Source organism: Carya illinoinensis, chromosome 5 (assembly GCF_018687715.1).
Source record: "Carya illinoinensis cultivar Pawnee chromosome 5, C.illinoinensisPawnee_v1, whole genome shotgun sequence".
Classification (NCBI taxonomy): domain Eukaryota; kingdom Viridiplantae; phylum Streptophyta; class Magnoliopsida; order Fagales; family Juglandaceae; genus Carya; species Carya illinoinensis.
The window spans coordinates 1,527,754-1,540,555 of NC_056756.1; the positions used below are offsets into that span (position 1 = coordinate 1,527,754).

A 12,802-nucleotide genomic window follows, 5' to 3' on the forward strand; every position below is an offset into this window, starting at 1 on the left:
CGTACATACGTACATACCTTCATTAGGTACGTTGTGTGTAGGAATTACTACAATATATTTGCAAAGATCTTACTACACAGGCAGACAAAAACTATAAAAGAGAGGCATTAATTTGTGGCTTCAGGCTCCAGTCTGCCAGCACTTAATTTGTAAATGTAAACATGGAGTTTGACACTTAACATGTACTATATATACACTACATAAAATAAGGGATTTTACCACGAATAATGTAAAATCCCATGACAAATTCGTGGGATGCATATGGAGCTAGTAGAGACTAAAAGGAGCCAACGCATAAAGTTTTCCCAAATGTAAATAGAAATCCAGAAAGGAATTTTCTGTAGCCAGTCCCCCTTCATTGACATTACAGTTTCTAGATTTTATGGATTGTCCCAATTTTGTAGTTTATATGTCTTTCCATGCATATTGGACTGCTGACTTCAATGGAGCTATTTTGAAGTCATAGAGTACATTGGATTAGGTAAACCCTCTTGAAAGCCAAGTATGTTCTACAAATCCACACCCCATATAAGCATGAATATAAGGCTACATTATGATGCAGCCCCAAAACAGTGTCTTCTGGGGGTTATATTGGTTTATGTTATGTCCACTGTCCAATAGGTAATATAAGGTTTTTTAATTTATTACAAGCCAAATAAGGTCGTACATGGGGCTGATTTTCCTCAAATTGAAAACATACATCTAAGTTGAAAGCTCTTTTCCAGCTGACATTAATGTATAGTTTGTGAGGTTTAAATGCAAATATACTGATGACGTAAGCAAGCAGAGCCATATAACTAGTGCGTAATGCATTTGCATTCATAGAACAATTTCATGATACTTAGAACATTTGGCCTTGAAACTGTAAACTTTTCGACATGGAATATTTGAAGCCTATCTACTTCCCAAGCAGTTGCAGTCCTGAAATATATGCATGGGACCCTCTTTTCCCATGGTGACATATACAGCAGGGGCTCATGGATATTGAAACAAGGTAGTGCATGCGAGAATAGAGAACAATCATCCCATTGTTTGTCTACCCATAAATTATAGCAACTTTATGGTTTAGTTTGGAACTTGCCATTTACATGCAACAAAAATCAATCTGAATAACTGATATTATAATTAAGAAATCTGCTTCCCATAGCAGATGAAACCTGCTTGCTACAAGAATCTCTCTTGTTGTAATCCTACTATGCTTGCCTTATCTGCTTGTACTATGGATATTTCACTACTTGATAATGCAAGTTTTATTAAACTATTAAAACCACCATCTATATAGGCCATTAGCATCTAAGTTGTATATTGCATTACTTGTCCCTCTTTTCTTATTTTCTAGGTGTTATTCATAGATAAACTCTTATAAAATGTGCCTGTTGTTGTACATATAAACCAGTTATATGTATATATATATAAATGTACTTTTTGGAACATGTGCTGTATGGTAATTATAGAAGAGAGGGTAGGAATGTTGTATTCCTTGACAACATTCTTTCTTCTTCATTATAGTAAGGAGCAATTTAGAATATGCACAGTTCACTATATTGGATGTATACTCGGATCTATGAGAGTAGGGCATATCATCCATAAAACTAAATTGGTGGTGTCCAATAGGATTGAGCCCATTTACCAGGTATCCTGACACCGCCTTTAGTAACAACCGTGTTAGAGTCATCCAATGTTCAACAAAAAGTTTTGGCTACCCCCTTCAATATCATGTACTAACAGTTATAAATCCATACGTATTGCTCTCGATCTTTCTATATTAATGAAACTTTGCAAGGTTGTTCGCATGCTGGTTGGGGCTTTCCTTCAACTAGTTTCATGATAATTAGATATACTTGCTTTCTTTAACCGTCATATTCAAACCAGAAGTGTTCTCATATCCTTGTTAACTCGTACCGTTCCTTGTCACACATACAGATGGATAAGGCTTGGATGCATATTGAAGATAGAATGCGTTCTATCAAATATGCTGAAGGCGTCAAACATTTCATAGAGCTAGCAAAGGCCCATTCACCGGGTAGAGACTGCATTAGGTGTCCATGTAGGAGATGTCGAAATCGAACTTTCCATCCCATTTCATTGGTTCAGGATCACTTGTTCATCGTAGGTATTGATACATCTTATTCTGCATGGATTTTCCACGGCGAGGAGGATATAGAAAATGACCCCGCATTTTCTGATGAAGAAGTTCCTGATGATGGTAACTGCAATGACTACATTGATGATGTAGATGAGATGTTAGATGACATCCGTGTGGGATCCTTTATGGATAATTCTGGTAGAACAGAATTTTATGTAGATGACGGGCCGTCACGACACACCGCTGAGGCTCCGATACTGGGTAATTTCGACGAGTTACTGGAAAATGCACGAAAGCCACTTTATCCAAACTGCACCAACTTTTCGAAACTATCATTCATAGTCAAGTTGCTTCACATAAAGACAGTTGGGGGTTGGACTGTGAAGTCTTTTGACATGGTTATTAAGCTGTTGCAAGCAGCATTTCCTCAAGCACTGTTCCCCGCCTCATACCACGATGCTCGCCGCTTACAGCAGGGTTTGGGATTTAGTTACACAAAGATCCATGTATGCCCAAATGATTGTGCATTGTTTTGGAAGGATCATGCTAATAAAGACGAGTGCCCTAAATGTAATGCATCTAGGTGGGCCTTAAGTACAACTAACCAACAGAGGATACCCCAAAAAGTCCTCCGATATTTCCCTTTGAAGCCGCGGTTGCAAAGGTTGTTTATGTCTAAAAAGACTGCCCAATCCATGAGATGGCATCTAGAAGAGCGTGTTGACGACCCCAACTTCATGAGACATCCAGCTGATTCTACTGTATGGAAAGATTTTGATAACAAACATCCTTGGTTTGCTCAAGATCCTCGTAATGTTAGACTTGGTCTAGCAAGTGATGGGTTCAACCCATTTAATAATATGAGCAAACCGTACAGCATTTGGCCAGTGCTACTTGTGCAGTACAACTTGCCACCTTGGTTATGCATGAAAGATCCATACGTGATGATGTCATTATTGATCCCTGGACCAAAGGCACCGGGAAATGATATTGATGTGTTCTTGCGTCCCCTAATAGATGATTTGACAGAATTATGGGTAGAGGGAATTCATACATATGATGCATACAAACGAGAATCTTTTCAATTGAGGGCTGCGTTACTCTGGACCGTCAACGACTTTCCTGCATATGCAAATCTGTCTGGTTGGAGCACGAAGGGTAAGTTGGCATGCCCTACATGTAACTTAGAAACAGATTCTTTGTGGCTTGTGAATGGCCGGAAACATTGTTATATGGGCCATCGTCGGTGGTTGGTGCTAGATCATGCTTGGAGAAGGAAAAAGGCAGCTTTTAATGGTAAGGACGAACACCGTCTCAAACCGAAAATTCTGGAGGGTCAAGCTTTAATGGAGCAATTACATGAGGTCTCAAATGTGCATTTTGGTAAATTATTAAAGAAGAGGAAACGTACACCAAATGAATTGAACTGGACAAAAAAAAGTATCTTCTTTGACCTACCGTACTGGTTAGACTTGGGATTGAGACATAACTTGGATGTCATGCATATTGAGAAAAATATTTGTGATAACGTTTTGGGAACCTTGATGAATATTGAAGGCAAAAGCAAGGACACCGCTACTGCGCGTAGGGATTTGGAAGATCTTGGACTGAGGAAAGAATTACATTTACAGCATCATGGTAATCAAACTTCTATGAGTCTTGGTTGTTATATGTTAAACGTAAATGAGAGGAGGAGTTTTTGTGCACGCTTGTCAGAAGTTAAATTTCCTGACGGCTTTGCCTCGAATATTGCCCGGTGTGTCAACGTTTCTGAAGGAAAAATCATGGGTATGAAGAGTCATGATTGTCATATCTTGATGCAATATTTGTTGCCGGTTGTTATTGGTGGGTACCTACGACCCGATGTGCGTCGATGTTTAATAGAGTTGTGTTCGTTTTTCAAGGAATTATGTGGTCGAACACTTGACATAACAGTGTTGAAACGGCTTCAAGCTAATATTCCCATCATTCTTTGCAAACTGGAAATGATATTCCCGCCTGCATTTTTCGATATCATGGTGCACCTTGCTATTCATCTGCCAGATGAGGCTTTGCTAGCAGGACCTGTCCAATACAGGTGGATGTACCCTTTCGAGAGGTATATGGGTAAGTTCAAACGGTATGTCCGCAACAGAGCCCATCCAGAAGGCTCAATTGCAGAGGCATATTTGCATGTGGAGTGCCTGACATTTTGCTTTATGTACTTGAATGATATCGAGACTAGACATAATCGAGAGGAACGGAACATTGACACAGTTGGGCAGAGCTCCCTAGAGCCAAGTTTATCGGTTTTCTCCCAAAAGGTTCGCCCTCTAGGGGCAGCCCAAATTTCAAAATTAGATGAAGCTCTGTTGGCCAAGGCCACGTGGTATGTCCTTAATAATTGCCCGGAGATTGAGGACTATTTAGAGTAAGTACACCCTTGTAAAGCATGTTCAACATTCTACTTCGTGTACGTCATGTTGAATACGTTATTAAAGCATGAATCTTTGTAGGGACCACCGTAACAATATGCAAGAAGAGGACCCAAGTAACTTCGAGCATAGGCACCAAATGCAATTCCCAATGTGGTTCAGAACACGTGTATGTTATTCTCTTTTTTCATTTACCAATCATTTTAGTTTATAAAAGTGATAACGTAACTTTCTATATTACTGTAATGACATGTCAAATACTTTAATGTTAGATTGCCGATTTGCATGCAATGACTCCCCCCGCGGTGACCGATGACATATTTGCTTTAGCATGTGGGCCAGATCCATTGGTGGCGAGATATGCCGGTTGTATAATGAATGGAATTCGATTTCACACAAAGGAGCTTGAAGGGCGTCGCCGCACCCAAAACAGTGGGGTTGTTGTTCATGGCGACCATGAAGGAGTGCCTGTTGACTTCTACGGCGTGTTGCAAGACATCATAGAATTACGCTATATGGGGTGGCGTAAGTGTTTCTTGTTTAAATGTGATTGGTGGGACATTGGTGATAGAAGAAGGGGGATACATGTTGGGGAGCACTTCACGAGTGTTAATACTTCTAGGCAATGGTATAAAGATGAGCCGTTCGCCCTCGCTTGCCAAACGTTGCAAGTATTCTACATCAAGGACCCGAATTGGGGGGGAAGTTGGCATGCGGTACACAAGATAACCAATAGGAATGTTTATAATATTCGCCACAAGACCTCGGACGTGCATGATGATGCTGATGATGACGATGATGGGTCGGAGACTCTTGAAACTGAAGATGAGAGTGATACTGATGTTATTCATTATGTCTCAGTTAATGAAACTAGCCCGGAGACGCTCAATCCACTGACCCGAGGAGATTCAGACAACTTGCCGGTTGATTCGTCAACCATGTCACCTGAACAATTGTGTAGAGAAACTGACGATGAGGATTGTGTTGATGATGAAGACCTTAACCGGCAATTTGATATGGAGAACATGCCTGCTGTGGATAGCGATGGTATTGATCTAAAACCTCAATTCCATTGCCTGGACTATTTTAGATTGATGGTTTATCATCTCCTTTTATTTAATGCTTGTAGTCTCTAATTAATGGAGGCATATGTTAATCAATTCTACATAGCTATTGAAATGGCCGGGTAATGCTTCCATTGTTGTTTTCATGAATACATGCAAATTAGGCATAAAAGATGTTTGACACACAAGCCACTTTTCGTACCATGATATTGATAGTACTATCATGGGCATACAAAATATTTTTCTTGTATCTTGATACATGTTGGTGCTTGACATCTGTTTTTATTTCCTCCGTTTGCAGACAGCGCCTGACTGTTCTTTCTTCCAAGGACAGTTGAGCACAAACTGTACGCCCGTGTGAAGCATAAGACAGATGAAGAAGTGGTCCAGCGTGGTTGCTCTCTCTACTTTGACTTGGAATGAGGAAACTTTGGTAATCAGAGGATTAGTTATCCCATTTCGTATATGCTGAATGTTGCTTGTTATACTAGACATGATTTTGGAATATAACATCCCAATGATCTTCCATGCTATGCTTGTGCAAATTTTCTCCCAATTGCCTGTTTTCATAGATTTGATTATTAGTCTTATTGTAATACTTGTTAACCATGACCATACATTCACTTTCAAGAAAGAGGAGTCCAAAACAGATAATTAGGTTTAAACCCCTCAGTAACTAGAAAAGTTCATGTTTATACAGATGCACTGCCTCTTATATCCATCTACATTAAGATATAAGCAGACCACTGGTGGAAATGGTCTGACATCATATTCTGGTGCTTTGAATATTCACTAGTCGGGAAATTATCAGAAGGTCTAGAACATATTCATGAGTGTAGGGGTTGGAAAACCAACTAGTTTCCGCTGGAAAAATTACCCCTGGTTGAAAGGTCACACTGAATACCTGAGCCCTTTACAGATTTAGTGTTGGTTATGAAATACAGATGGAAGCATAATAAGATTCAGATCTGCGTTATTTTTATTTTATTAATCTGGTACAAGCATCAAATCTGGATATCAGTTTACTGACCAAATTCACTCCCTTATAAAATGACCGGATCAATTCTATACAGTTGGACTGATGAATCCAACTGTATAGAATAATATGTAGCTGACAAAAACATGTATAATAATCTGGAATATGTTGTCCCCTCTAACTCAATGACATCGAGTAGTTCAAATAAATCTTACACGGAAGCCTAATGACATCGTGGTTTGTGGTGGAGCACAGTTGGTTGATTTTACATAAAAAGCCTCTGGAAAATGTTGGAATGGATGCTGCTTTCAATTAAAATTACTCACTGTCTCCACCATTTTCAGACCTGAACAATGTCAAATCAGTTACCAACAGATATCATTGAAATAATGGATGTAGCATGTATTGGAAACCTGTTATATACAGGGCATTGGATTAGCTAAAGCAGGCATTGCCTCAGTAGTCAAGAAATAATTAGAAGAACTAGTAGAGACTGCATGCAGCATAAAAGATGACCTCAATGCGACGTACGTGGGAAAGATGCAGCCAATGGTGGAAGTCTTTGACCACCATTGTCATAGCATTCACCATAGTACATGGCAGAGTAGAAAATGGATTAGAAAAATTTAAATGGTGTGAGCAAACGTATGGCAAGCTGAGTGTGTAACATTTGGACTCGAATATAAGTTTGAGCGTACAAAAAGTTCAATTAGATTAGTTTTGTCCAATTAAACTGATCGAAAAGGGCATGAAAGGGGGATAAGGTTAATAATTCAAACATTAATATACTGCTACCACAGTTTTGTACAATAAACTGAGCTAAAAGGGCATGAAAGGGGGATAAGGTAACTGTTGCTACTATGACATACTGCTATGATAGTAGCAGAATGGAAATGGCATTAAATAGACCTAATATGTGGAATTTATTAATGTTAGTTTTGTACAAACCTACTGAGATTAAAAGGGTATGAAAGGAGGATAAGGTAAACACCGACAAAAACTGAAGATATACTTGGTAATTATGATATTATCAGTATGGTAAAGGCATGAAATGGAAGTGTTATAAAAAAGGCTCACACCAATACAAAGCCAGTTCAACTTTGGACTGAATTGCAAGGTTGTTAAGACTGTTATTTTACATGTTATCTGCCATATAATGGACATGTATTCACCATGATTGGGCTATCTTGGATGTAAATAGACCCCAAGAATATAAGTTTACAGCGCGGTAAACGGTCGATGTATCGGACATATTGGAAAAAAGGCATAAATCTGGAAAGTTAAATGTGTTATACGTTACAAAGGCATAAATCGAGCTAAAAGGGAATTGGAATAGCATATAAAAAAATTAGGCATAAACCAATATTTCGAAGAGGGTTTTACTTCCATAAGTGGCTGACTTACGTAATGTGAACTACGCTTATCTAAATTACATTGAAACAATTCAAATGCAGTGGTAGTGATGATGGAACACGGCACCGGAATGGCTAAACAAGCATGGTGCATGGGTATACGTGTATGTGTTATAGTAGAATAGGTTGATAATGAGACATAGCAAGCATTTTACCAAAGTGGGGTTAATCGAAACAGGACCTTGGTAGATTTGTTATATGCCAAGGGACAAGTCCAAAAAATTACTTTTAAACATTTTACAAAAGGTGGTGTCCAAAACACACACTAAGTGCACCTTGTATGCCAATGGGTCCCACGGAAGTAAATTTTGAGGCTTTTAGACAAGTGGTGTCCAAACAGACAAGTCTTGACTTGAGTTTGACACGTCTCATCAGAGGTGTTAAGTAATGTAAACTGGGCAGAAAAAGTGGTGTCTCAAATACTTGTTTTATATAAATGATTATGCCAATTGGGGCCCAGCAATATTTAATAGATTTGGCCTTGTGTCCAAATTGTATGGACACAACAACAACATCCTGACAAGATACTCACCGTGATAATATACATGAGTCCGGTTATCATGGCCAGCCAAAATTGTTGTTTAGTTGTATAAAGCATGTTGCTTGCAGCCTTAAATAAAAGGGGATAGATATCATTGGCGGCTGATTCAGTATTAAAACTCACATAAATACTAACCCAGTACGTTTTAATATACACCACATACAAAGCTGGGCAGCCCCTGTCCCAATGCCGAGGTGCTTGAGATAACACTTAACCACGTACACATATATAATTAGACACATGGCTAAGCTGTAAGTCCATACGCGGGAAACTAAAATTTTTATGGTGCTGGCGGTTCTTTTAACTTTGGAAAACATGTGAGCTCGCGCCAGTCTCTGATGTCGAAGTGACAGAAGTTGGCTTTTCATCATAGATTAGTGGCCGGGTACCTAAGGGCAGAAAAGTTTAGAGTTTGCTCTGGGTTCCAGTGGGGCTTTTCTCATATAGCTGAGGAGAAAAGGTGTACACACTGAATATATGTTGATAAGTACTCGCTGAAGCCTGGGATCCGAAAGAAAACCTTGAAGACTGCACACAGCTCTTCCTCTTCGCAACCAAACAGACCAACATATTGAAGATAGAAAAGGTAAACCCTATTTTCACCCCACAATCACATCCTTAGTTTCCACTAAGCAAATGTCTTTTTTGCTCCGTTGGTTTTTCTGTGGGACATATAATGTTCATGTCAAAAATGCCTCTTTTTAAAGAAGATTAAAGCTTTCAGGTTGCTATGAAAGTTGATATAGTACAATAGCTAGCTTTTCATATATTGTAGGAAATCTGACTTTTTGCTTGTTTGGATAATTAACATATGGGTTTGCATATTACCCATACTTAGAAGAACAGAGTACAAACAAGTTTGGTGGGGTTGTAGTCAGATTCAGACCAAGTGGTTAATGTTAGTTGGGTTTTTTTCAGGCATTGTTGCTGTTGCAAATAAGTAGCTAATGGGTACTAGATTATAACTAGTAAAAATTAGAGAGAATAGATGCCTTACATTGTGTTTGGGAAATGAAAGGGGGGAAATATTTTTCCCCCTGTTGCAAGTTTCAGTGAAAAGTTGACCAGCTTTTCACATTTAAAAAAAAGAGGGGTCAACTACAAATGATTTGAGTTTTGTAACCTGAGGACACGATGGCAGATTTTCAGGCACTTTCAAACATCCTTATTTACTTCAACAATGTAATGGTGGCTTCATAATCCGAATAAATAAAGAGAAGAAAAAGAAACAACAATATTTAGGTGCAGGGGATAAATATTGTTACTTTATACATGATTATCAAATATATATTCAGTCACATATTATAGTTATGGGAATAAACATTGTAGGTAGTAATGGTGATATCTGGAAAAAGAGGCCGGAGGGGAAGAATTAGACCTCGACGTCCGCTAATAGTAGCGAGCCCTAGTGATGAAGCTCCAGTTCAGGTGCCTCCAACAAGGAGCCTAAGGGATTATGTCAATCCCATATTTAATGCATCAACTGGAGCAGTACCAGCAGTTTCTGAAGAAGTTCCAGATTTGGTGCTTCAACCGAGTAGCCTAAGAGATGAGGAGGATACTTATGTTGATGCCTCACAGGAAGCACCACCAGCAGTGGGCATAGAAGAGTCTCAACCTGCAGTTGAACAGCAGGAAAGTATTGAGGGGGCCAACAGCACAGGTTTGTCAGTACAGTATGCTTGGTTTGCATTCATAACATGTAAATAAGCTGGTTCTACTTGTTGTAATTAGTAGTGAACCAGCTATCCTATTTAACTAGTTTATTTATGTTATTCACAGTTACAGTGCCACCCATTAAAAAAAGAGACAGAGGGCCTGCTAAGGGTACTATGTTTGAGAGGTTACGAAAGATGGGGAAGATCCCATTAAATATAAAGGATGGGCATAGAGGCCCATCATGCGAAAATGCCACAATATTCACTAGTCGGGTGAGTTGGATTATAAGAGTACATGCTGATATGAGACATGCAAGTTGGAGTGTGATAGATGAGAAGGAGAAGCACGAGCTCATCAATCGTGTTAGAGTAGGGGACTTTCATTTTGTGGTTTATGTTGTTATTTATGAACAACTTGGTTATAGTACATTTCGAATGAGGGTTTGAATGTGATCATTTATTACTATTGTCTATGCAGGCTGACTTCGTGTTGGATTGGAGTAGAGACAATCATCGCGAAGCTGTAGTAAACACACTAGTTGATAGGTACAACGCTTACCACTATGAATTACACAAACATTACAAGAAATTTGATTCGCATGAGGAGGCATTAGCTGGTCGGAAGGAATGGGTGGAGCCACACGTATGGGAGTGGCTATGTGAAATGTGGGCCAGCCCCAAATTCAAGGTTTGGGACTCTGGTTTTATAATTAGTTACAATTTGAGTCCATACAATTGGGTCCAGTTTTTTTCATCCATCACCAAATAAATATGTATTTATTTGTAAATACACTTTCAGGAGATCTCATACATAACGCTAAGTGCATGACAATAACAAATGGGTGTCATATTTCAGGAGCAATCTCGTAGGAACAGTAACAACAGGAAAAAACAGAAGATTAAACATACAAGTGGGAGGAAATCATTTGTTAGGCTTATGGAAGAGAGGGTAAGCTAGATGTTTCTTTGTAGAAGTGAGTCCTATGTGTTATGGATTCATTATTGTTTGTGAGGCTTAACTAACTAGATCATGTTTATTTGAAGGGTGAGGAGGCTTGTAATATGATAGAGTTTTACAAAGAAACACACTGGTCCAATAAGAAGGGTAAATGGATCAATGTAGCTAGTGAACACAATTATGTGAGTTAACTTAATTTCCCTCTGATTTCTAATTATTTAATGGGCTTATGCATGGCAGATTTATAAATAGCATTTACGGTGTTATTGTATTTTCTTTCAGAATCTGATGCTTGAGAGGTTGGGTGAGAAAGAAACTGAAGAGGATGTTGAACTCGACAATGGTGATGTTTTCAAAGAGGTGTTGGGGTTCAAATCTGGCTACGCACTAGGTCTGGGCCACTCTGTCATACCTGAGCCCTCCCCATTTCTGAAAAAGAACAAGGTATTCAAACGTATAGCTGAGGAGAATGAAAGGAATAAGGAATCTGCTGACTTATATAAGAGTAAACTAGAAGCACTGCTGGGTGATATGGCTGAGCTGCGAAAACAGTTTTCTGAGCATGACAAACAAATCACCGCCATATCCTCACATTTGGGGTCAAGTAGGGAGTCTCAACAAGAGACTCAAGGAGATTTATAAAATTCCTAATATATTGTAAATGTTTTTTGAAGAAGGTCATGGGGATATAACTAGTTTTTGTTCCCCCTATCGCTTTTTGAAACAATTATAATGTATTTATTTTGATCAACTGTGGGGAAAGGTTGGGGGTCATGTTTTGTAAAAAAAGGGATGGGAGGTGTTCCATGTAAGTGGACACAGGTTTTTGTTTTGGTGAGGCCATAAACTACTTTAATATGGGAATGGGTACTAGATGTGTAGATGTGTAATGCATCAGGTGATGGTTTGCTGCTGAATGAGTGAGTATATATTTCAAAAACACTATGAAGTAGTGTTTGGAAGTTCCTGGATATTTGTAAAATGATTGGGTACAGTTAAATGCTAATCATTTTGATTTTTAATTTTCAGGGAAACACAAGTAGTGCATCAATGGATCTGCATATAAGGGTTCCAGCAGGTCTATTTTTTTTTGGTGATGGAAGGCATTATTGGAAAGTCATGGAAGTAACATTGTTTGGCAACCACCATGCGAAGTGACCTATATAAGGTAATTGGACAAGTTCCAGATTGGGTGATGGTAGCTTAAACTTTCTGTCAAAATTAATGGTTTATGTAATCTGAATTTTGATATTTTCAATCAATAGATGATGTTATATGCTCCTTAGGGTAGTTAGTGAACAATTTGATTATTAGAAATCATTGCACTTTGTTTTAGGAAAATGCATCTGCTTAGAAAATGACTAGTGGGTTAATACACATAATTAGGTGGAGTATGAATTGGGGGGGAACCACAGTAATTATCTGTATTTAGAGAATAAGCCACCTTCATATGATAAAAGAGATCAAAATTGGTGGTTCATATTGTAACCCACATCAGATTATAACATTTTGAAGTCCAGATTTGGCCTATATATATGTTAAAATTGGAAAGGTTAGAGTGAAAAGGTTTAAAATTCAGCAGAAAATTAAGACTCATGATATTATATCAGAATCTGAATGAGGAATCCACATGCATCCTCAAAAATCCTCTACAATTCACGTGCACTGTAACTCACTGGGTCACTCACTAGAG

At 38.6% G+C, this 12,802-nt stretch overlaps 1 protein-coding gene and 1 long non-coding RNA gene across 2 annotated transcripts; both read left to right on the forward strand.

Annotated features, from left to right (window-relative positions):
- Positions 1 to 1,923: 1,923 nt before the first annotated feature.
- Positions 1,924 to 5,876, forward strand: LOC122309252. The gene is made up of 4 exons (XM_043122651.1): positions 1,924 to 4,496; positions 4,582 to 4,669; positions 4,773 to 5,547; positions 5,866 to 5,876. The coding sequence occupies exons 1-4, from the start codon at positions 1,924 to 1,926 to the stop codon at positions 5,874 to 5,876; spliced, it is 3,447 nt and encodes a 1,148-aa protein (XP_042978585.1).
- A 4,821-nt stretch (positions 5,877 to 10,697) lies between these two features.
- Positions 10,698 to 11,266, forward strand: LOC122309721. Its single transcript, XR_006242507.1, has 3 exons — positions 10,698 to 10,839; positions 11,008 to 11,100; positions 11,196 to 11,266. It is a non-coding gene; the product is annotated as an uncharacterized LOC122309721 (long non-coding RNA).
- The last annotated feature ends 1,536 nt before the right edge of the window (positions 11,267 to 12,802 follow it).

Coding starts and splice junctions, on each gene's coding strand:
- LOC122309252 (XM_043122651.1), top strand. CDS start 1,924: ATGGATAAGGCTTGGATGCATATTGAAGATAGAATGCGTTCTATCAAA. Junction 4,497..4,581: donor GAGATTGAGGACTATTTAGA/GTAAGTACACCC, acceptor GAATCTTTGTAG/GGACCACCGTAACAATATGC. Junction 4,670..4,772: donor CAATGTGGTTCAGAACACGT/GTATGTTATTCT, acceptor CTTTAATGTTAG/ATTGCCGATTTGCATGCAAT.